Below are 26,207 nucleotides of genomic sequence, written 5' to 3' on the forward strand. Positions count from 1 at the left end.
CTGACTGCCCATAGGTTAGATTTTGTGCCCTTATCAGGATCTTCAAGATCATTTGCCAAAATGACTTGGCAAATGGGAAAATCAGACCGTAATCCTATATTTTGATCAGATTATTGAGGTCTCAGGCAGAGAATGGTTAGTGGCCCCTAGGATTAAACAAGCTATACGGAGTGAAAATCTCCAGTCAGCAAGTGCCAAATGATGGAATTAGCTTTTCTTAGGTCTTTAAAAAAGCTCTTATTTGACAAAATTCAGGAGTAGACTGAGAATATTTATTTTTAGATGATATTCTTTGTCTGGTAGGACTTGTCATATTAACAACGCTCTACTGCCTTTGGGATGGTACCCTCGGGAGAGCTCTTCCGTTGCCAAGGGCAAAATTCTCCTTCTGGTTGACACTAGCCCTGTTGGTCATAGGTTGGATAGAATTGGTCAAGATGATAATGCTTCAGCGATTACTATATTTTTTCATCAAACCTCCTTTTGCCACTTCCCCTGCTACTTCTTCGGAAAATTGGATATGGCGTAGTGTGATTTTTTTTGGACTAAGGGCTGTTGACATGTGGCACTGTCTATCCTTAAACTCTCTGTGGAGGCTGGTGACGTGGGACTCTCAGACTCTGAACAGCATTACCTAGCAGCATAACTGCAGTGGCCTGCTCGGTGGCTGAGGGGTCACTCCCTTTCTGTGAGAGACCAAGATAAAGGACAGTAGAGCTCTGTAGTACGGTCTCTAAAATCCACTTGCTCTGTTTCCCCCCCTCTCGCTGGTATCCACCCCGCTGTTCTGCCTTATGCGTTCACAAGCACCTAATAGGCATAGATCTACCTATGCCTCTGTGATTCTCTCTGGGCTACCAGCGACTACCAATAATATTCCTCTATCACATCTGGAATCGTAGGCCGAGCAGGGTATTATCACCGTCTCAGATCTATTGTAAACATTTGAGGGCTTAGTTTAAGATCCCTTCCGGTCACTTCCTCACTTACGCACAAATTAGACGATCACAGAGAATCCTGTTTATGGTCCACCACTCAGAACCCCCTACCAATAGTTTTACTCAAGCGCTCTTAACTTTTGGGGACAGTACTCACCTTGGCAACGGCTTTATAGAGTGCATCTCCAGCACTAGGATCAAGCCAGGAGTTCCCTACCAGAGAAGTGAGAAGGTGACATAGGTCGCCCAGTGCACAATTCAGAAAGACAAGCGATTCTATTACATCCCCCATAGAGTGTCCCATAATTCACACTTTAAGTATATCCAGTTCAACATTCTTAAAAGAGTGCATCTCACCCCATTTTGCATCTCTAAGATTTATCAGGTGGCATCATTGCCTGCCCCTCGTTGTTGATCTCCAAACACAGACCTACCACAAATCCTAGGGTTGCGCGGGTCGCTGACCAGCTACTGGGCTCCGCCGGGTCACTGGCTGTTAATTGTATAATTATCTAGAAGAGTTGATACTAGGACTTTTTCCCCTCCCTTACACAGACAAGGCCTCAAATAAATGTTGGGGTTTGACCCTTTTACTAGCTGAAGTCAAGTCAAGTCAAGTAATTTGTATAGCGCGCTACATACCCAGAGGGTCTCAAGGCGCTTGAGGAGGGAGGGGAATTACTTGTCGAATATCAGGTTTTAAGTTGCTTTCTGAATGCTAGGTGGTTTTGAGTGAGGCGGAGGTGAATGGGGAGTGAATTCCAGGTTTTAGCCGCCAGGTAGGAGAAGGATCTTCCTCCCATGGTGGTTTTGTTGATGCGTGGAACAGCAGCAAGGGCTTGGTTGGAAGAGCGTAGCTGGCGGGAGGGGGTGTAGAAGGAAACTCGCATGTTGAGGCATTCGGGTCCAAGTTCGTAAAGTGCTTTGTGTGCGTGGGTGAGGAGGCGGAATGTTATCCTCTTATTGACAGGGAGCCAGTGGAGGTCTTTCAGGTGATTAGAAATGTGATCTTTACGCGGGATGTCTAGTATGAGTCTGGCTGATGCGTTCTGGATGCGTTGGAGATTTTTCTGAAGTTTTGCGGTGGTACCGACGTATAGGGTGTTTCCGTAGTCCAGGCGTGGGTGACCGTTTTTCTAGTTTTGGTGGGGATCCAGCGAAATGTTTTTTTGAGCATGCGAAGAATGTTGAAGCAAGATGATGAAACGGCGTTGACTTGTCTGGTCATCGAGAGTGAGGAGTCAAGGATGACGCCCAGGTTCCGTGCGTGGTCCGTCGGGATGGGTGCTTTTCCAAGGGCCGCTGGCCACCAAGAGTCGTCCCATGCGGAGGGGGAGGTACCTAAGATAAGGACTTCTGTTTTGTCTGAATTCAGTTTCAGACGGCTGAGCTTCATCCACTCTGCTACTTCTTTCATTCCTTGATGTAGGTTGGTTTTGGCGGTGTTAGGGTCATTGGTGAGTGAGAGGATCAGTTGAGTGTCATCAGTGTAGGAGATGATGTTGAGGTTGTGTTGGCGTGCGATGGTCGCGAGGGGGCTCATGTATACCTTGAAGAGGGTGGGGCTGAGTGAGGATCAGTGTGGCACGCCACAGATGACTTCAGAGGCCTCTGACTTGAACGGTGGGAGGCGGACTCTCCGAGTTCTTCCGGCAAGGAACGAGGTGATCCATTCCAGTGCTTTTCCTTGGATTCCGATGTTTCTAAGGTGATGTAACAGGGTACTATGACAGACTGTGTCGAAGGCTGCGGAGAGGTCGAGGAGGATGAGGGCAACTGTGTCTCCATTGTCCAGTAGAGTTCGAATGTCGTCTGTTGCTGCGATGAGTGCGGTCTCAGTGCTGTATTTGGCTTGGAAGCCGGACTGTGAGGAGTCGAGGGAATTGTTGGTTTCGAGGAAGGTGGCGAGCTGGTTGTTGATTGCTTTCTCGATGACTTTGGCCGGGAATGGAAGGAGCGAGATGGGGCGGTAGTTTTTGAGTTCGGTGGGGTCAGCTGTGGTTTTTTTTAGAAGGGCGCTGAGTTCGGCGTGTTTCCAGCTTTCCGGGAAGGTGGCGGAGTTGAGGGAGCAGTTGATGACGTCTCGGAGGTGTGGTGCTATGATGGAGTCTGCTTTGTTGAAGATGTGGTGGGGGCATGGGTCTGTGGGGGATCCTGAGTGGATGGAGTTCATCAGGCGGATGGTGTCCTCAGTGGAGATTGGGTTCCAGTCATTAAGGATGTTCAAGGGGGGTGCAGGTTCGGCAGAAGGTTGGGTGGGTTGGTCTTCGGGTTGGTTGTTGAAGCTGTTGTGGATGTCTGCGATTTTGTCGTGGGAGAACGAAGCTAAGGAGTCGCAAAGGGTGTGATGTCGTTGTAGTTGGCAGTGGGGTTGGTAAACTCTTTGACGATGTTGAATAATTCCTTGCTGTTGTGGGCGTTGTTGTCTAGTCTGTCTTTGAATGCAGCTTTCTTGGCTGTCCGGATCAGTTGGTGGTGTATGCGGGTGGCGTTTTTGAAGGCGTCCCTGGTGCTGGTGTTTGGGTCTTTTTTCCAAGCCTTCTCGAGGGAGCGACAGAGTTTCTTGGATTTCTTAAGCTCATCGTTGAACCAGGGGGCGTTTTTGCTGCCTAGTTTGATTTGACGTTTTTTCAAGGGTGCTAGGTTGTCGGCGCTGTGAGTTAGCCATTGTGTGAGGTTGATGGCTGCTTGGTTAGGGTTCGACGAATAGGCTGGGGGGTTTTGAAGAAGCGAAGTGGAGATCTGATCGATGGTGATTTTGTTCCAGTTTCTTCGCAGAGTGGGTTGAGGGTGGTTGTGGATTGTGGTCTTTTTGTAGGTGAAGTGAACGCAGCTGTGGTCCGTCCAATGGAGAGCTGTGGTGAGACTGAAGGAGATGTGCTTGCTGGAGGTGAAGATAGGGTCGAGTGTGTGTCCTGCGCAGTGGGTGGGGGTGTTAACTAGTTGTTTGAGTCTGAGGTTGGCGAGATTGTCCAGAAGAGTGGTGGTGTTGCTGTCGTTGTTCTTTTCCAGGTGAAAATTGAGGTCTCCCAGTAGAATGTAGTCCTCGGATGGGAAGGTGTGAGGGGTGATGAAGTCAGTGATGTCTTCACAGAATTGTGCACGGGGTCCTGGTGGTCTGTAGAGGAGTGTGCCTCTGAGTGTGGTCTTGGGGTCGGTGTGGATCTGGAAGTGAAGGTGTTCGGCGCTAGCGAGGTTGACGTCTGAGCTGGTTGAGATGCGGATGGAATTCTTATGGACGATGGCGATGCCTCCTCCTGTTTGCTTGGTGCGGTCCTTTCGGATGATCTTGTAGTCTTTCGGGATGGCTATGGTGATGTCTGGAGCTGAGGAGGCGTTCATCCAAGTTTCTGTTAGGAAGGCGACGTCCGGAGAAATGGTGTCTAGTAGATTCCAAAGGTCGATGGCGTGTTTGTGGACCGAGTGGGTGTTGAGTAGGATGCATTTTAGGTGGTTGGTGTCAGATCTCCGTTTGGTGTTTGTGGATGTGGAGTTGGTCTTGGTGCCGTCATACTTGCAGGAGTTGCAAGTGAAGGGTCCATGGGTGTGTCCAGGTGCGGCTTGGGCGCAGTTGGGGAGTCGGCCGGGGTTTAGTGCTAAGAGGGTGGAGGCGTCGTATGTAATGCGGGAGGGGTGGGTGGTACGGGAACCAGGGGGTCTGGTGCTGGGCGCGGTCTTGGCGCAGACGGGCGTAGACGGGCTTACCTTTGGCGCACCTTCGGCGCGGCCGCAGCGCGTGGACGCTGCACGTTTAGACATCTGTCATATATGGATAGTGGAGGGGGCAGAGCGTGGGAGGGTCAGCTGGGAGGCGGTAGCGGGGAGGGTAGGCGGGCCAGGGGAATACACAATAAACAAAATGGAGAGTGGAGAGTTAAACGGGGGCACAGTTCAATAGTCACAAGGCACTATTGAATACAATTAATGCACACAGTTAAGCCAGCACGCAATGCAAAATATGAGAATGGCAGCAGCTGCAAGCAAAACAAAGTCGCGCTAATATTCACAGCAGCAGGCGAGGCTCGGCGCTATATAATGGTCAAAGCGCTAGTTTCAAGCCTACGATACCGGACTCTGCACACCAGTGAGGGGCTTCACACGAGGAGCACGATCGAGTCAGAGGCCAGGGAGCGTGGGCAGAGCGGCCGCTTAGGATGAAATCCTGACGGTCACAGCCTCGACAAGGAGGAGGCAAGCTCTCTATTCGTGGGTGGGAGGGGCAGCTGAGAGGCGGGGAGGGTAGGCGGGCCAGGGGAATACACAATAAACAAAATGGAGAGTGGAGAGTTAAACGGGGGCACAGTTCAATAGTCACAAGGCACTATTGAATACAATTAATGCACACAGTTAAGCCAGCACGCAATGCAAAATATGAGAATGGCAGCAGCTGCAAGCAAAACAAAGTCGCGCTAATATTCACAGCAGCAGGCGAGGCTCGGCGCTATATAATGGTCAAAGCGCTAGTTTCAAGCCTACGATACCGGACTCTGCAGACCAGTGAGGGGCTTCACACGAGGATCACGATCGAGTCAGAGGCCAGGGAGCGTTGGGGGAGCGGCCGCTTAGGATGAATTACAATGTGTTGGAAGGACCCTACATTGCCAATGGAACAGGCTTGGGGCAAAGTGTCACTCCTGGCTGTCGTTATGAGTGCGTACATTTACATAGGGAAGAAAAAGCAGGCTAACATAAACATCACATTGCTCAGGACTGGGATTCCCTGGTTGAAGCAATTATTTGACGTATCAAAGATGATACACACCCGCCATAACTACTCCCCCTGATGCTGTATAAATGACTGTTCCTTTACATCGGTATGGTTCTTCTGGTGTAACCATATCTATAATGTTCTTTTCGGGTATTGAAGCCTATGGTTCATTCCCTTGGACAAGTCTGTGGTATCGGCAACTAACCTATATTTTATGATATTGATCATCAATACTGATGGTTATCGAAAGGGATGGGTTGGGTATATGGGAATGGGGTGGTACTGGGAGGAAGGCGACTTTGGGTTTTTGTACTGCAGGAGGGATGGGAACGTTAGACAGACAAAAAGGCACGTTCGACACACTGGTTTTCAATTCTACCTTTATTTTATTTGTATACTGCACCAATATTGTTAAATGCTATATTTATCCAAATACTGCCAAGATAAAAATATTTAACATGAAAACAGCACTCTACCAACCATGGTTTCAGAGCCTTATAAATGCCTCTTGACTTGACCCATCACACCGCCCAATATGGACAATTACAACAACCAGCCTTGTCTGCTTCATGTCCTTGCTTCAGACTTTTGCCGAACTTAGGTTGCAGGCAAAAAAACAGCAATTAATGCCCAATTTCTAAACCTTCTGATTGGCTGAGATCATGTCAGCAATCCAAAGAAAGTACAACCACTTCGATGCTGCCGGAATTCCCCCGCTGTGCGGGAGAATTCCACGCGTGCGCGGTTCTGATGGCCCCCGGCCGTCCTCCGCACACGCCCACCGTGATGTCAGATAGCCCGTGGCCGTCTGACACATGGAAGCGGCTACCATTACTACTACTAATATTAATAATAATAATAATAATAATAATAATAATAATAATAATAATAATAATAATAATAATAATAAATAGTTTTCAGCATCACCATCATCATTATTATTTTTATTAACAATTGTTATTATTGTTAACGTTGATAATAAAAACAGGCTTCAAAGTCAGTTTACAGACACTTCCCAGCGGTTATGAAAACTGCTTCAGATGTGTGATATATATATATCTCCTGGGTTGACTTTACACACAGAAGCAATTTGCTCTGTACTCAGAGAAAAACAATTGCTTCATGAAAATGCAAAGTAAACCAGACAAATGATGAAGCAATGATAATGCACAGTAAGGCAGACCAATAGATACCGATTGGCGAAAGCCTTATATTCTGCTTACACTAAGGGGTCTCATCTCTCAAGAGAGTAATAGAATGAATCGCAGAACCCAGTATTTCCATAGGTAAACCTGAGCTTCCTTTCTATTACTGGGTTGACTTCAAGGCACTTCCCTGCAGGAGGCACAAGCTAGGAGAAAACACGCCCACTGCAAAACAGTTGAAAGAGAAAGAACCTATGGTGGGATTCACACATAATGTTATGTCATGTGGGGGGTTTTCTATAGCAATCGGCTACTCCGAAGAGTGACCAGGCGCTTAGGATCCAACACTAGACAGCGGTGAGGGAGGGCCGGATAGCTTTATTAGGTGAACAACCAGGTCTTTAAACACTTCCTGAAAGGGAGCAGACTGCCCGTGGTTCTTAAGGACACAGGAAGAGTGTTCCATAACTGAGGGGCGAGAAATTTGAAAGAGCGACCGCCACACCTGGCCCGCCTTTTGGTGGGGACTACGGCTAGGGCTAGGGAGGCCGATCTGAGTGGCCTGGAAGGCAGGTAAAAGTTCACCCGTTTCCGGAGATAGAAAGCTCCCAGGCCGTGCAATGCCTTGAAGGCCAACGTCATTGCTTTAAAGATGATCCGTTTTTTTATCGGAAGCCAGTGAAGAGTGGTGAGAAGAGCGCTGGCAGAGGCCCTCCTAGTCAAACCAAAGATGGCATGGGCTGCAGAGTTTTGAACAACTTGGAGGCGAGATAGGAGGAAGTCAGGGAGGCCCAGGTAAAGTGCATTAGCGTAGTCTAGACGAGCACCGATCAATGCCTGTACCGTAACTCTTCTATGGTCAACTGAGAGAAGGGGCAAAAATTTCCGAAGCATCTTTAAGATGGCGTAACATTTGCCCACCAATCCCCGATATCTGGGGTTTGAACGAAAGGCAATTATCAATGAGAATCCCGAGATTTTTGGCGACAGCCGAGCCACTCGTCGGAGGGAACATGGCGGAAGGCCACCAGGCCTTCCAGCTGGAATCAGGGGGGCCGCCAAAAAAAAGTTTTTCCGATTTAGCGGAGTTGCACTTGAGGCAGTTCAGCTGAAACCAGCCGAACACTGCCTCAAGGCAATCTCCAATGTTCTTACCATTAAAGTCGGCACCTTTGTCGCACATGAATGTATGCCTGACACGAAATAAGGAGCCCTTTAAATATGAGCATTTGGGTTTGCGCCAGGTGTGGGGAGGGGCAGACCTCCTAACATTCTGGATTCAAAAAGAAATATGGTTGGATATGAGACTGGTGCAAGGGTAGGTACAGGCTTTTAACCCCTCCCATGCTGATGACGAGCTCAGCTCGTCATGAGCCACGGTGCTCGTGTGCTCATGACGAGCGTCATGGCCGTTAGAACGTTCACACATGGGGATAATTCCCCTGCTGTGCTGAGCGTTGTAAGGAAACGGGTGTGGCCGCAATGAGCTCAGCTCGTCATGAGCACACAAGCATTGTGGCTCATGACGAGCTGAGCTCGTCATGAGCACAGGGGCGCTGTGCGCGCCCCCCGAGTCCCCAGCACAGCGGGGGAATAACCCTCGCAGTTAAAGGGTTAAGGTAACATCTTTAGAGGGTTGGTAGACTATTAATATCAGCATGCCCATCCCTCCACCCACAAGACTCATTGGAACCTTTGCACACTAAAGTAGTGGGTGCTCACCCACTGATGTAATGGCCATGGAGAGTTTGTTGAGAAATTATTGAGGGGAGCAGCCACTGGCCTCCCGAAGATCACATGACAGGGATAGTTTTCCTTTGTGAATCAGTTGGGACATTGTTTTTTGGAGTTGGCAACTTTTCAATGGGTGTAACCTGCAGTTGTGGTCACAGAACTTTAATGCATCTCAGTGTGAAATGAAAATAGGAGGGGGTGCCCCTTTCATGCCCCCTTCTAATTTTGATTTGGAATGACACACAAAATCCCTTTTGCAATTCAGAAAGGCTTTTCATAATCACAAGAGGTGTGTGGTACAGTAAGAAATGTCTTTTTGCGGTCACAAACCCTGTGATTTTGCAAATCACAGGGTTTGTGACCACAGAATCCTTTCATAACTCTGGTCCATATTTATGTAAACGATGTCTGAAGTGAACAAGAGGGACAAAAGATACACCCTCTGGACCTCATCCAGTGCTTTTTAGGAAATACTCCAAGACCAGAAAGTTCATTGAATTGCCAGAACTGTGAGACTTTAAGAGAACAAGAAGACTGTATGTTACTGCTACTTGTTGGTACTACTTCTATAGCCTCGGACATCCTTCCCCACCATAAAGCCACTTTTAACACAACATCTGCTGACCCTCCCCAGGTCTTTTCCTTTTGCGTTTGTAATGTTTACTTCACATCTGAGACGCACCGGATAGTCAGGGTGGTGAATTTAATCTTTACACAATGCCACATGCAGTAATCAGACTCAACTGCAAACTCCGAAATGTTGTAACACCTTTCAATGCCTAATACTATTCGAGTGCCACAGAATCTGTGGCTCAGGACTGCAGCACCAACAATTCATGGATTCTTTTGTATTTTAGTCTTTTTTGGCCCATCCCATATTTCTTACCTACTAACTTCAACATTTATGAATTTCAAACCAACCTTGATCTGCTTTGCTGAACACTATATTTTTTTCGGAAGTGATTATACAAAAACCAGGATTCAGGTCTGAAACCATCTGGAAACCTGCACTAATGCTCCAGATAATGGGGGAACTACCTTGTTGCTCATCACTGCCGACACACTCCGTGTGGATTACCTTCTTCTGGGGCACAACTTGGTAGATCGCCCGCCATATCCCGCAGAACCCGCACTGCCGCACACTGTCTCCTCCTGCCGCCGCAGCTCCACACCATCAGAGCGCGGCCGCAGTGGGGGGTAGACCAAAAGGGACTACAAGATCCACAAGGCCCTGCGGCCGGAAGCCGCCAAAACCCGCACCCGCGCCAGGCGGCGCATAAATCTACGGCCATCCTCGGAGGAGCGGGGGGACCTACCTTGTTGCTCATCACTGCCGACACACTCAGTGTGGATTATCTTCTTCTGGGGCACAACTTGGGAGATCGCCCGCCATATCCCGCAGAACCCGCACCGCCGCATACGGTCTCCTCCTGCTGCCGCAGCTCCACACCATCAGAGCGCGGCCTCAGTAGGGGGGGGGGGGGGGGGAGACCAAAATGGACTACAAGATCCACAAGGCCCTGCGGCCGGAAGCCGCCAACACTCGCACCCGCGCCAGGCGGCGCATAAATCTACGGCCATCCCCCGCGTCGCGGTATCGCGGGTGGGTCGCGCCGGGTTAAGCCCCGGGACAAGGACGAGGCCGTCTGCGGCCATCAGAGGCCAAAGGAGCTGGGCTGGGCCCTATCTCTTTCAACTACAGACGGGACTTTAAGGACACCATTTACAAGTGAGGCTTAGGACCCTTTATTTGATTTAGTCACTTAAATTGAACTGCCGGTGTTAGTGTGTCCGGAATCCTTTGATACTGATTATTGACTATACAGACACATGGCCAAAACAAACTCCAAAGTGTGCGCAGGGGTCGGGGGTGCGGAGACTTTGGACGCCTTCTTGAAAAGGGCAGAATCTGTTGTGGCCAAAGAGATTGAACTTGTTGAAAGGAGATTATCATTGGACCCATTTTGTCACATACTTCTCCCATTAGTAATTACAGAGCCCAATGTATGTACTAACAACCCCCATATCCCATTGATCCCTCCCAGGTATCAAATACACTCCCTCAAATTGTCCAGGGGCCAGTTTCAAATGCTAGTCTATTACTTTCTGATGGCTCATCTTTTACTTCTAGCCCGCCACCTTCAGCTCCAGCCACACGTACTAGACAGCTACGGGCAATGGCGTCCACTAGTAGCAAAGTCTTACTGGGGAAAAGGAAAGCTAGTGGCGCACCAAAAAGTAGCAGGCAACAAGCTAAACAGGCTAGAAATAAAATGTCTGCAACAGGGTTGCGCATACAGGCAGGAATTGTGGAAAATGTAATTAATCTGGATACTGAGGCAAGGTTAGTTGGAGGAAATGAGCATAAAATGATGGATACAGCAAACAATATGGGGGGAATATGTTAGAGCTGATAAAGCTTATGGAGGGAAAGTTTAAGGCACTTATCTCCCCAGTATTGGAAAAACTTGAGGCAATAAGCCATAGACTTAATACTATTGAAAACCATGTGAAACACCAGGAACCTCCAAAGACTGGGACTAATTCATCTGAAGTGCACCATTTGAGTGCTCTTATGACTACTGTAACTGATTTGGTAGACTCTATTATAACTACAGTAGCCCAAGTGGAAGCCCCTAACATTCCATCTATAGTATCAGGAGCTAATAAAGGAGCAAAGCCGGGTCCTAGGGGCCCAGTTGAGAGATTATATCCTTCAGCCCAGACATCCCTTAAAGAGCTATCCCTACACCTCCCTCCGGAGGCATGCCCGTACTCCATAATTCTGGCAAATGTCCCCAAAACTGAAGATGGAAGAGATGAACATTGGACTACACTTAAAAATAATAAAGCACTCCATTTTCTAAGTAATAAAACAGTATTGGGTGAGCATTTGTTCAACATCTTTAAAATGGTGAAGTGTGGCTGTGGAGAAGTGTGGCTCAATGGTTAGAGCAGGTAGACCTCGATGCAGAGCTCTGGCCTGGGACCAGGGTTTGATTCCTGCCCCGGCGGGTCTCGGGCTCATTAATTCCCCTGATCGGATATTCTCGCCTCAGTGCCTATTCTGATCATGGGTCCCACGCTGCAACTCTGGGCAATAGCTTGCTTAGTCTCCACAACGGCCCCCACAACGCGAGGGATGCCTGGTCTGCACCATGGGGGTGCCCAGGAGTGGACACTTCACAGGGAAAGACAGGAAGGGTTCCCTTGCGGTATTCGTACAAGCGCCGGGAAACCCACTGCGGGTAGCTGTGCGCTATACAAGTACAAAAACATTTACATTTACATTTTACCATGGGTAGGGAGGACAAAGAAGAGCATGAATGGTGACTGTGTTGTTGTAAGTTTTGGTTCCCCAGAATTGGTGGATCATATCTTGAGACAGGCAGGATCAGCTAGGATCCACCATGACTACGTTAATGTACTCCCACTGGGGCATTTTTATCCACCTCCTAACCCCAGAGCCAATATGAATAGAGAGTACCCAACCCAGGCAGACCCTCCAACTAGCTCTGTCACATTAAGCAATAGATATGAGGCGCTAAGTTCATTAGATGCCAATGACTGACTCATATGTGGCCAAGCACAGGAACAGGGAATAGCCTGTACAGCTGATCATAGAATGTGTACCCCCACTGGCCCAGGGATACAGGAATTAAATCTTCCCGTAGCGATAGATGGAACTATTACAGTACAGCCATTCCAAAATAATGTCAGAAGTAAAAATGATCCAGATCTCAGAATTCTGAGCTGGAATGTTGCTGGTTTAGAATCTAGACTAGCTGATACTGATTGGCTGCGCATAATATCCTCCCAGGACATAATTATGTTCCAGGAGACATGGGCCACACATGATCTACATATTGAAGGCTTTCATTGTTTTAATTTAGTGGCATCTAAGCCCAATTTTGGACGAGCAGTTGGGGGATTATTCATTGGCATTAGTGTAACGTTAGGTGGGAGTTTTAAGATAATACACACAAGTAGTCTTAATTTTCAAGTGATAGAGTATAAAAGTCATGTACCTTTTTATTTAATAAATTTTTATAATAATGACTTTCACTCTATCCCAAATAAGAATTTCATTATGCTTTTTAAATTTATTTCCAAACTAGAGAAAGTCGTGGACGATGGTATGGGGATCGTCTTGGGAGGGGATTTTAACGCTAAATTACCAATAGATTCAGAAGGTACAGGTTTACGACCAGCTGACCAAGCAGCACGGAGGGGAATGGAATTAGATTCCCTACTTAAGAAACATATTCTGTGCAATGTAATGGACTTAGGTCTACCCTCCACTAACAAGTTGGCACCGACATTTAGAGGAAGGGATAGCGCCTCTACCATTGATTTTATTTTTATAACCCTGAGGCTTGCAGACGGTTTATTGGGCAAAGAAGTCATTGTAACAGATTTTGGGGACCATAACCTGCTTACAGTGGTATTAAGATTGGCACAACGCCCTGTGTATATTACTGCATTAGGGGCGAGGGATTTAACCCCTACAACAGATAAACTAAGATTAAAATGGAGGGGGGTAGATAGTGGGGCGATAACAAAGATCTTATTAGAAAAACACTCTTTTCTAATTACCTCATGTCTATCGAATAGAGTACCTTGCCCTAGCATAACTGAAGATTTTATTAAACTCTGTTCGGTGATTAGATCCTTATTATCAGTGCCACTTTGCCAGGGCCCAAAAGACCCAAGATAGTTTGACCACAATTGTTCTGAGGCTAATAGGAGTTTGCGCAAGGAATTAACTGCTAAACCAAGAGTTAACGCAGATATTAGAGTAGCCAGGAAAGTTTATAAAACTGCTATATCCGAGCGCAAGGGAACCCTCTTGAGTGAACGCTGGGGAGCCCTTGTGGAAATAGCTGGTGGATCGACTGGTAAGCCTTTCTGGTCCGCAGTAAGAGATCTACGTAACATGGGCCAGTAACTAACACCGATTAGCTGTAATATTACCAGCAAATCATGGGAGGATAATTTTTCTATAATCTATGCATCACCATCATATACCCCAGTTCAGTATGTGCAGGGCTACTCAGGCAATCTACAAGTAACACTGATAGAAGTAGAGGAAGCTATTGCACAGAGTCTTGGCAATAAGGCCCCTGGACCCGATGGGTTGCCCATAGATATTATAAAGTGGAAACCAGATCTTTGGGCCCTAGTTTTATTGACTGTTTTTAATAGCCTCCCAGAAGCCCCCATATCTGATTCATGGGCAACAAGTGTAATTGTCCCAATATATAAAAAGGGCGATAGGTCGGAACCGGCCAACTACAGACCGATCTCCCTGTTGGACAATACCTTAAAGATTCTGGGCCGTATTATTTATAACAGGATTTTGGCATGGTCAGAGGAAAGTGGTATTTTATCTCCCTATCAATTGGGTTTTAGAAGTAGGGTTGGTACAGTAGAACAGTGCCTGAATTTAAATCTGGTTATTAACAAATACAATACCGCCCGTTCCACCCCCATTTATTTAGCATTTATGGACCTATCATCCGCATTTGATTTGGTAAATAGGTCGAAACGTTGGTCTATTTTAATAAATTATGGTTTGGACGAATCTTTAGTCCATTTTTTAGCATTTCTGCACACTGACCTCAAGGCACAGGTACGGATAGGACAGGGTGGGGAGTTATCAGGTGCTATTAAGATAGGACGGGGAGTCAGACAGGGGTGCGTTTTAGCACCCCTGCCCTTCATTATTTATATTAATGGATTGAGCAACCATTTGAAGAATGCAACCCCAGATGTTCCTATATTTAATGGCAAACCACTGTCTGTACTCCTCTACGCAGATGATGCGGTCCTAATGGGCCGCACTCCCAATGCCTTGCGTTCCCTGATCTAAAGTTTTGTGGATTATATGGATGGGTTGGATCTTTGCGTAAATTACAAAAATCATTCATTATGTCATGCGGCCCTGGGAAACGCCAACTTAATTCTATACACGTAGTGAGTGACCGACTTACCTCCACCCACATTTTTCCGTACTTGGGGATGATCTTTGCTGCGAATGGCTCGTGGACTGGGCATGTGGCCCACTCCACGAGCAAATTTTCAAAGGTCATTAACTCCATCTTAAGCCTCCCGCGACCAAGGAAAATAGGTGCCACTGATGCTATTTTAAGGATTTTTAAACTGCAATGCGTTCCCGTTGCTACCTATGGGGCAGAAATATGGGGTTTGGCGGAGACTAGGTGCATCCAGCAGGAGGAAAATCAGTTTTGTAGAAAGCTGCTGGGAGCATCGATCTCTACCTCCCAATACATTTCCCATAAGGAGCTACGTTTGCCTTTTATCTGTGATTTTATTAGGGCTCGGCCCGCGTTATTTTGGCACTCAGTTTGGAGGAATGATTCTGCTACCCTCACCCAAGAATTTATAAAAAAAACTGCCTTAGATGTGAACGAGGGATGGAGATTCCCTGGCTTTCGGGAGTTTATAAAAGTTTGTGCAGTATCGATAAAGGCGATATTTTTCTGGACCTGGGTACATCTAGATCTGTACACAAGAATGACCTGAAGAAAGCACTCTACGCACTTTATAATACGGATAGGGTCAGGGAAGAATCCAAGAAAACTACGGTCCTCACCTATATGGGCAGGGAAACATTCAGTCACATTTTGCCGTTATACCTCACGTTGCCAAAGACTAACTGGGAACGAAGTTTATTGTTTTGATTGAGGTCTGGGACTGTAAGATTCATGTTGAATTTTCCCCTAGGCTATCTGTCAACGGGTGATAATATAAAATACCCCTGTGACGGAGTGAGTGCACAAACTGATTTGCATTTCTTTTTTATTTATAAATATTATCTAAAATATACAAAATGGCCTTTAACCCCTCTTTTTAGAAAATACAGATCAATTACCATGGGGGAATCTTATCAATTACTTCTCTCTCTGAACAATGAGGAAATAATCTGTCGCACCAGCACTTTCTTGAGGACTTCGGCCCGTGCACGAAAAATGATGGACAATCTAGACTATTCTCTATTTAATAATTGGAAATGTTGTTTTGCCTGATTTAAATTTGTATGTTTGTATTATGTAATATTTTCAATTTTCTGTATGTGCTTTTATGTATTCATAGAATTTGAATTAAGATTACTGAACTGAACTGAACTGGTGCGTAGGTCGGAGGCAACCTTAGCTCACACTCATTGGACCATATGTCTGGCTAACTGCTGTTACAAGGTGCATGAATTGGAACCCAACTTAGAACCTAAGGTATAATGGGCCCGGTTGCACACACAAGCATGCATGCATGCATGCATGTGCATACATCCAATTGCAACAGTGCATACATGCACCAGAAACAGAAAAGGTTGAGTGCTACAAAGCTGCACAAATGCAGCCTTGCATTCTACAAAAGTCAGGTAACAATAGTGACAGTCTCTGAACAAACGCTAAAATAACAACCATATGTCTGAATTACAGATGTGCTCAAGAGAAGATGGAACTGGAGACATATGATCCAATAGTCCTTGAAAATAACTTGTCCTGACCTCTGTAAGGATTGAATAAATAATATTTGATTGACAAAGCTAGATGTTGGAAATGCACTGTTCGGGCACAATTATGGGATGGGTTCATGAGTTTTTGTGCTGCCAACATATGACAGGGATCTGAAAGAGAATATGGTTAGAAGGTCTCAGAGCAAACCTCTATAACCTAAGAGTCTAAATATCAAATGCACTTAAAGATGGTCCCTTCGAGCCTGGTTCCCAACACACTTATGACAATGTTTGTATTTCTGTTGCAATTAATCGGATCAGATATCCCTTCACTGTATGCGATAAATTCGACAAATGAAAGATCTGAGAAATGTGCTGCTTACACAAATTAGTCACTAGAAAATGCCACAGTATTACATTATACTCATTTATATTGATATTGATATTTATGGTTATAAGGACTTAAGGAAATAGGAAAGATGGGTACGCAGGAATAAGGAAATGTAGTTGCCTGATAAACATGCAACCATTAAAGAAATGTTGTTATAAATCACATTAGATATTGCTACGTTCCTGCTCTTCTGGGCACATCTTCATGTCATCACCATGATATTCGACTAACCTATTTACTCAGTGATTTATCCAAAATTGTTTAAATTTGAGGAGCCATTCATGACTGGATTTATTTCATCATTCAATATATATGATTATGATATAGAAGCAATGGTTCATATGGCTAATTCAGAGATAGCAAACACTACCTTCAAGATACCAAACTTTAATAGAAGACAAACTTGCACATAAAAATTGCGAGCTGAGATGGCTGAAACAATACAGGCATCTTACCTGTTTTCGGGATCAGGCACAGTGAGGTTCTTTGTCACAAAGCACATTCTGAGTGGGATGCATTTCCGGTCCCCTTGGATGGAGACTGATACTGGTGCAAGTGGATCAGAGGAGGCACTTCCTAGCCGAGGCGATTCAGGCGGAGGGGTTTCCCACCCAATCTCTGACACCGGGGAACCTTTCTTCACATAAGGGGTTGCTTCTCTCATATACTTCACTGTAATAAAACACAAGGAGTTGTTGATGACAATGTGCATGTAGAACCAATATACATTGCTGAAAAGCAAGTTTGTAAGTGAGGAACTGTACCACAACTTGAGGATATTCCAACTTTCATGTGTTTATCTTTTAAGGCTATTATGCAAGTTTCTAACCATGACAGGCAAATCAGATTAGAGCTTTTTAAATGTGTAAGTCACTGAGGGGAAATGGATGTATTATTTCACTCAAGGGATCATACAGTTGCTTCATCAACAAATTATTTTCAGAGGATTGACTGATGGTGTTATGAACAGACAAACCAACACATGGAAATGTGTAATGTGTAGTCCATTGGATATGACTTATCGTTCATCACATGTTTCTTAACTTATTACTTGCATGCAAATGCACCTCTGATATTTTACTATCTGTCCAAAAATCAACAAACAATTCAATGTTCTTTCCAACAATCTGCCATGAAATCCCCGTGAGCCTGGATGTAATACTTTTTCACTTGAACTCTATAACGATAAGATTTTTAAATTTAAATATATTAGGATTTAAAATATTTTTGTTGTTAACATTTAACTGCTTCAGGTCTTAAATTATATTTATATTTTATGTTCACAGTTCAATTCCACAAGAAAAGGCATGGGTTGAAATATGTCCTCAGGAAGTAAAACTCCTATTTGATATCTAAAATTCTTTCGGTAAGTCACTCTGCTTTACCAATCAACTCTAAAGCATTTCCTAAATAACGAGTTACTAACAACTTATAATGTCATACAAGTAACAGATGAAGGAGAGGTAGTGGGGCCACTAGATCACAGTGGAATGTGGAACAACAATATTTTCTCGTCATAATACTGACTACCACTTTTGTCAAGATAAGTAGATTTGAAGTTAAGAATTGTAATTCTATGGTATTTGGATTTATAGACAGCAAACTTAGCTATAAAGCAACAGAGCAATGTCTCTAATAGTGTAATGTCTCTGGCAGCATTGAATGTTTTCTATCCCGACCTTAAATGAATTAAGCTAGCTTTCTGGTTCAAAATAGAAGCTGGAATGGAGCAAGGGTTTTTTACATCACATGGGAACTCTCACCTGCAATCTCGCATCTGTTACTGCTCCCTGCTGGTGGAGCACTGGTCCATATGAAAAGTACCAATATGCTCACAGAAAATCATATTTCCATTCTTTGTTTTTATACTTGTATATTGTATACTTTGTTGCTGTGCCCCAGCACAGTACGTTGAGGTCACTTTAGAGCCCCAAGTGCAATGGCGTAAATTACATTCCTTTTCTCAAGATTAAATCTGGTGGCTTGCAATATTTGGATTCGATTCATAGTGGGAATTATGATGTTAGTAATACAGTCCCTGTTGAATCAATCACATAACTTTATTTCACCGGTAAAAACTGTCATAAAAAGTATTCTACACAAACAGATTCATCCATAATTTCCCCACTATATCACATAAAATCAAGTTTAACAGGAGAATTTAACAATATAGAGCTAAAAAAGTTACAAAGTAGTAAGCCTTGGTTTGTTAAAATTAATCCTAGTTTATGAACTAAGACCCCTTTAGTTGTACATAAGAGATCACATTTAAGCAGTTAATCGCCTCTTCTTTAAAACACATAAATAAAACGAAGCCAAGCAAAAGCACGTAAAAGGATTCGGTAATGTCTTGAGGTAATGGAGGACTGGAAGGCATTGTCTAAAATTCAAGTTACGCATAAGAGGGGGAATATATCTCTTTCTTTTATAAATATAATATTTACCCTAAAATGTAGGTAATTCTCCCAAGACTGCCTGTCACAAGGACAAAGAGGGAGTGCATCAATCACATATATTTTCGATGGATGACCTAACATTAAAGGAATGTAATATTATCGAAATCTTAATAATATATATCTATGTTGTAAATTTGTAACAAATGATAAGTAAGAAAATTCATATGGTTCATACTAGGTACCATAGGATATTGCCTGCTAGTACTGAGTTTAAAATTAATATCAAATCTCTTCTCATCATAGTGGGCTAATAGCCGGATCTTTGGATCGGTTTTTGTTATTATTGTGCATGAAAGTGGGTGCGTATATAGGTTATATAAACCTATAATGTGTAGTGTGGTCTCAATATATTTAAGCCATTTTATTTTTCCTACGCCATCCAGATTCAGGCAGTGCATTATGATGTGTCTGGTTATGGCTAAGGTTTCCTTTCGCTACACTGAATGCCACAAAAGGATTGGGTGTGAACAAAGGACAAGGGAACCCTGTAAGTCAGAAGGGACCAGGGTAGCAGTTTATTATTAGAGACAGTGGTCCCTATCTAGGTGAATATGTAATCATATAAGTAACAAACAATGTAATCATAAACACAAAACTACATTCAGAGTTGGGTATGCTACTGTCCAAATGGAAGGTAGTGTATTGTTACTTTTATGATTTTTTATGAATCAAATAAAGTGGTATTGAATTGAATTGAATTGTAATAACAAAACGATTGGGACCATACGTATCTTATCTGTAATGTATGGAACGTTCAACTCACGATGACAAATATAATTGGCAGAGAATTGTGGCAAAGAAGCCAATTTTTTCAAAAAGCCATCCTCTATACCTTGCAGTTTAAAAATATCAGATGTGGTACAGACAGCTGCCCCATAAGAGGCAACCAATACTGTTTTTGCAGCATATATCTTCTTAATAACCTCTAGCGGTTTGGTTTTTCTACAAACCCTAAAAGGCCTCCTATACTTTTTTGCATTAGATGTGCTCTGTTTACTATCATATTTCGCCAATTACTTTCCCTATAAAACATAATCCCTAGATAATTAAAAACATCCACCACCTCTAATTTTAGCACATCGATGTACATTCTAGTTTGCTTCTGTGGTCTCGGGCTTGCCACAAGAAGAAGAAATAGAATTCTTTATTGTTGATTAATAAAAATCATTACAAACAGAAATAAAAATAACAAAATTCCTGTGGGTTGCGGCAAGAGCTTAATTATGCCAATTTGTTCTAGCTAATATCATATCTTTACATGTCATAACATATATAATGCACTAAATTGAAAATAATATCAAAGTACATTATATTTTGGTTCCATATTTTGTGCCGGTTACATAAGACATCACTTCAAATTGGTAATAAAAATTATCTCGATAATAGTACCTACACATCCCCAAATTTTGAAATTCATACCATTATTAAAGGGCAATCATTAAAGTGCACTAGTACAGTGTCTTAAGTCTAGCTGCAATAATTACAGTCCTTTTGATTATACCAATTCAATCAATCTAATAACACATCTTTAGATGACGCTACCCGCCTACCCTACCCCCAATTTAAAATACCATGATTAAAGTGCAATAGTTAAAACATACCTGTGCAATGTTTTACATCTAGCAGCACTTACTAACCGCTTCAGCACGGCGCAAATTTTCGCGCTGTGCTGAAGATTCTAAAATGGGCGTGGTCGTGACGGAACAGTTCCGTCACGAGCCCAGCCCAACCGACGCTCGTGACGGAACCGTACCGTCACGAGCGTCGAAGGGGCTAAAGTGCATTTATGTGATGGCTTACATCTAGCAGCAATAATTAAAGTGTACATGTGCAATTTCTTACATGTGGCAGCATCAAAAGAAAGATTTCTCCCTGTTTAAAACAGGCCCACACTAAGCAAATAATTATTTAAATATTGGGGTTCACCCAATTACTGCTAGCAATCAAAATAATTTAGAATGTATGTTTGAAAGCCATGCACAAAACTTCGAAAACAATTTGAGGTAACATTTTTCATTTGGCATTTTTTGATATCTGAAAAAACCAATCATAACAATTTTAGTTTGCCATTGTTCAGACCAGCAGCACTATCCCATATCTAAATGTCCAGCTTCCCCTCCCCACAAATTAAAACCTGTTGGGAATGGGAATCTGGATATTTATTTAGAGCTAGGGACACATGCCTTCTTAATGTAGCACAAGTGGCGGCTGCTCCCTTTAGACAGTACTGGGGAACATCAATTACTTTCAAACTATTAAAATTAAAAATAAACGTACCTGTCTGCAGGTTGCAGCACACGTTTAGCTCCTTTCTAACGCTGCTTGCTGGATAAAAGCATTGAGCTTATCCAAACACTGCTCTCTTGCTGCTTACAATGCTAAACAGCATAGTAACAGTCAGGGCCGGACAGGCTGTAGCGGGCACCGGACAATCCCCCGGTGCGCCGCACAAGTGGGGACCGGTTTTGGGCCCATGGGCGCCGTTTTTGTTACAGGGCCGTTTTTGTTACAGAGCCATTTCCAGCAACAAAAGCGGCCGAAACCGGATTTGGTTCCCAGTCCGGCCCTGGGAGCAGTGCTAGGTTTGGCTGGAGCAGGCAATCACAGCACTCCATCGAAGACCTACGGGGCTGTGCTTCTGCTTATCAGCTGTTGAAGCAGAAGCCTGAACTGTACATGTCAGGCTGGCAATAGTGAAAAACACCGACCAATCCGACATGCGCAGTTTAGTTAACACAGCCTGAACTGCTGCAGTGATGCTGGGAGAGGGAGCTCCGTCATGGCTCTGCCTCCTAAAAAAATCAGAGTGGAAAACGTGAGAGGGGACATGTTTACTGTGTGTGTGTAGTGCAGGGGCGTAACACAGGCCCCCGCAGCCCCCGTGTTGCGGCGGGACCCCCACACTCCAGGGGCCCCCTCACTCAGCAAGCCTCTTCATCATGAATTAAATTGTGCACACGCCCGGCCTCTTATTAAGAGGCCGGGCCGGGCCCTGAGGTCAGGTGAGTCTGTCCGAGGCACGGTGGTCCGTGGGTGGTGGCGAGGACGGAGTCTCAGTGGGTGGCAGGGTGGTAATTGGATGAGATCATTTGGAATCAGGGATGGGCAGCTCTCAGAGTCCTCTTGCATGGCACCCTCTTTTTCCTTGTCAGATTTTTGTAGCGCGAACTCGACCCGAAGGTATTAGGGCGCTTTGCATAGAGCACCGGTTACGTTTGTTGCACAAGGACACATTCATTTTTGTAGGTAGGGGGAGCTAAAGTGATTTGCCCAGAATCACAGGATGCTGAGCGTTCTAGGCATAGCGCACCTTTCTAGAGTTGCTTTCGTTTTCTCATTGCACTGCTTAACCCCCACTTTTTTTCTTTTAATTTTAACATGTATTCCATTTTTTTAAAGCCCCGGTACTGCAAGACTTCTGTTGGAGCTTGCATTTTTCCGATTACTACACGGTTCCCACCTCCCACACTGCATATTTCTTGGGTACATACCCCTCCCCTGGTTACAGAGACCCCCCCAACACCCACTCAATGATTGCACTGCCTGTTGTTGGGTCGGGCCTTAGGCTCTCATGCTAATTATCACTGAGACACGGACACACTGGATACTGGATGCAACTGGCCTCAAGCACGTGTGCTCAGCCACTTTTATTATCGCTGTGTCACCTGACCAGTGACATCAGTGGTGGGTGGGTGTTTAGTGTAACTTTGACTCTGGGTCCTTACATCCCTCCCAAAATTGGTGAAAATCAAACCAAACGGAAAATGTCCAAAACCCTGTGGGGAAAAGAAAACACCAAAATATAACATTGGACTCATGATTTCAAACGAGTCTCTTTGGCTGCTTGCAGGCCGCAAGCAGTGTAGTTCCTACATCCAGGACCAACAGTTCTCTGTGGCACAGTTCATAGCTGTTCGGCGGGTTCATTCTTTGTCTGTGCTATCTGGACGTTGTTCTCAGCCCTGCCTTTGCTTCGCTCAATTGGTGACGATGAGTAGTCGGAGAGAGAGAGAGATGGATGATATGGGTGTTGTTTGTCTTCTAGTTTCTTTTCTCCATTCTGGCTTCGTGATGTTTCCGGGCAGGCTTCAATGTGACTCTTGGCAGGTGAAGAGAGTAGGTGCAAACATCCTTCTCACTAGGATGCCCCTCTCGCCGGTGTTCTTCTCTCACCAGGTGTCCGGGAGGACCTCTTTGCCAGGTTTCCACTGGACTGGTGTTTTCGGTCGTGTTGCTCCACCATAGCCTTCGGGCCGTGAGCAGGGCACTCCACGAGCCTCACCGTTGTGTCCTAGTTCCACCTGAAGGTTGAGTTGTCGACTCTTTTCCTTGCTCGCGAGGCTTTCATCCACATGGGTCCTGCAGGCGCGCATCTGTAGACCTGTCTCTCGTGCGGGACTTGCTGCCACCAGAGTCCCTTGAGGCCTCTGCTTTCTGGGTTGCCACAGGCTGGTGTGAGGTGGTCAGTTCCTCAGCTTCCAGGGGCCTGAGCAGTCTCACCATCCAATCTTCCACTCAACCCCAGAGGTAGATGTCGCCAACAGTCTAACCTGCTCTCTTCTGCGATCGCCATGTGAATGGATGGCTCGTAGGTAGATGTCTTTGATCTGCGCTGCCAGTGCTCTTGCCAGGCCGTGTCTTACAATGCACTCAGACGTTCCACTGCCTGTCACCTTCCTTCTTTTTGCAGTGGCAGTGTGCCACTCTGATTTCTTCTTCCTTCTTTTCTTAGTAGCAGTGGCCACTCTTCTCCTTCTCGTGACGTAACCTGGCCCAACCTGCTTTCATCTTTTTTGGCCAGGATTCCTCGTGCAGCGTGCACACTCTGCACGTGCCCTCCTGGTCTTGTCCTAGTCCTAGGACACTGTCTTCTTGTCATTCAACTCCCAGGGTTGGCGTCGCTACCTTCACTGCCTCTTTCAGTCAACTCCATTACTTGTGAAGTTGAAGTTCGTTGGTCCATGTTTGCGGACCGCGCCTTGGCTGAACTTCTTGGACCTCGTGCTGGTCCCTTCTGCCGATGTCTGGCAGGTAGGCTTCGTGGTGCGACCATCTGGCTGGTCGACTTCTTGGTGCGACCATCTAGCTGGTCGGCTTCGTGCTTTGGGACCAGGCCGAGTGGTCAGGTTGCTCGTGTGTTGAGTCTTCAACGCTGTGGGTTGTCTGTGCAACCATTCTCCTTTCATCGCAGTTGCATTGCTTTGGTACGCGTCTGGGCGCGCTCTTTGTGTGTTCCTTGAGACTTGCTGCTTTGGGCTAGTGCTGTCGGCACTGCTGTGCATTTGTGTCATGCGGCTTTGCACTTCCTGGTGCTGGGTTCCAGAACCATCGTCGGTTCGTGATGGGGTGCTCCTACTTTCGCTATACTGCTGCAGCGATGGCCTGTGGCCACCAGGCATCGCTGTACTCTCTTCCGGCGTGGCATAGGTGCTCCTGGAGTATTGCTTTTGGAGGGTTGCGTTACCACTCCGTTGACGTTCTTCTGGTCTTTCCTTTCGCGCGCGCTGATGGCTGCGCTCTTTGTTCACTTTTCTTCTGCGTATCCTCTAGTATGTCCTGTGTGGAGTTGCTGCACTCCTGACGCGCTTCTGGTGCGTTCCTGGGGTTGTCACCTTTTTTTATCTTCCTGGGCTGAGTCATGACTTGGTGGCGTTCCGGTGTGGCAGTGTTCTTGCACTTGGTCAGACTTTCTTTGTCTGCCTGCTAGGTAGGTTCTTTCTTTCCATTGGCAGGTGCTCTTGGTTACCGTGAGACGTCGCTGCCTCACTCTGGCACCTTCGCGCGCTGTCTGTGGTGTTGGCGCGTTGCTGTGCAGCGCTACCCTCTGGTTGCGTAGTGCTCTCGTCGCTTTTCTACGTTCTGGGAACAGTGTCAGTCGGTATTGTCCCTGTGCACCTGCCTTGTTCCCATGGTACTGCTCAGGATCTCTTGGGTTGCCTTGGGCTTGTTTGTGTTTCACCTTGCTGCAGTACCACAAGTGGCCACTGGATGGCAGGAGAGCTCCTCAGCAGGCATCAGCAGTCTTCCCTTCTCTGTGGCCGGTGCTGCCTTTTAGTGGCAGTTAAGAGAATGGGGCACAGGGACTACAGTGAGTGCTTTCAGTGCCTTTTTTCCTCTTGCAGAGGGCAGCCCAAGGCAGTCGCAGTGACCAGCCTCGTTACCGCTAGCTTCTCACTTTCCCCATTAGGCCGGATGCTGCCTTTGTTCTCCTGCGCCCCGCCGCCGCAGCTTCACTTGTCACACGCTGCGCGGTGGGGGAGGGGTGTCGACACTGGTTTCTGGGCCGCTCTGCTTTCTGCCACACACCCACGGAGCAGCTGCCTCAGTCACCCTCAGTAGTAGTCACCGCTGGACGGCTTCCTTCTTCCCCCGGTGAGTCTCTTGTATTGCTTCACTTGGGCCATGCAGGAGGGCACGATGCACGTTCAGTGCCTTCAGTGTCCGTATCGGTCCCAGCAGCATGGTACACGCTGCTGGAGTTTCACTCCTGCTGGGGACCCAGGAGGTGGGGGTACATTTCTTTTCCCACCCTGCGGCCACATCCAGCATCTTCTCTTATTTCTCCCTGCCCGCGGCAGCCTGTCACTGTCCTCGCGGGGGGGGGGGAGGGCGGGAGGGAAAGGGGGCAGAAGGGGGCACGGGGCCATGTGTAGCCGTGCGGGGTTGGCACCTGCCGGCTGTTCTTTAATTACAGCGATATCTCGTGGATGGGCTCCGCTTTAATTATTCAGCGCCCGGTAGCTCTACACACGCTGCGGGCGCTCCCCTTTCAAGTTCATTCACCCGGCCGCCACACCCTCACATCACACATGCTGCGTGGCGGAGGAGAAGGGGGCACGGGGCCGTGTGTAGCCGTGCGGGGTTGGCACCCGCCGGCTGTTCTTTAATTACGGTGCTATCTCGCGGGTGGGCTCCGCTTTAATTATTCAGCGCCCGGCAGCTCTCCACGCGCTGCAGGCGCTCCCCTTTCAAGTTCATTGTCCCCGCCGCCACAGCCTCACATCACACATGCTGCAGGCAGGCCGCGGGTGGGCTCCGCTGGCCTTGCTTCACCACATAGTGTTCATTGTCGGCCGCATTGCACTCGGCAGGGCACCATGGCTATGCGGGTGGGCTCCGCTTAATATAACGTCATAAGGGGAGGTCGCTTCTAGCTTGCGCGGCCCCCCAGGTATCTCCCAGCGTCTGGGCTCACCTCTGGCCTACAGGCCTGTTCAACCACGCGGGTGGGCTCCGCGTTGGTCTCCTCGTGACAGGGGTCTGTGGCGGCCGACGCTGGTGAGCTCCGGTCGGTCTGCTTATCTTCCTCGGGGCACCGCCACTGCAGGGCGGCTTACAGCAGGCCTGAGAGGTGC

The 26,207-nt window shown here is 46.4% G+C and overlaps 1 protein-coding gene across 1 annotated transcript in view; it reads right to left on the reverse strand.

Moving 5' to 3' along the window:
• SNTB1 (syntrophin beta 1) overlaps nucleotides 1-26,207 on the reverse strand; it is a 570,439-nt gene that overhangs the window by 260,982 nt on the left and 283,250 nt on the right. The window contains exon 2 of the mRNA XM_086966166.1: nucleotides 16,852-17,068. Coding sequence (XP_086822292.1) covers nucleotides 16,852-17,068 — 217 coding nt within the window. The remainder of the gene's footprint in view (nucleotides 1-16,851; nucleotides 17,069-26,207) is intronic.

The sequence above is a fragment of the Lissotriton vulgaris genome, chromosome 4_1, assembly GCF_964263255.1.
Source record: "Lissotriton vulgaris chromosome 4_1, aLisVul1.2, whole genome shotgun sequence".
NCBI lineage: Eukaryota > Metazoa > Chordata > Amphibia > Caudata > Salamandridae > Lissotriton > Lissotriton vulgaris.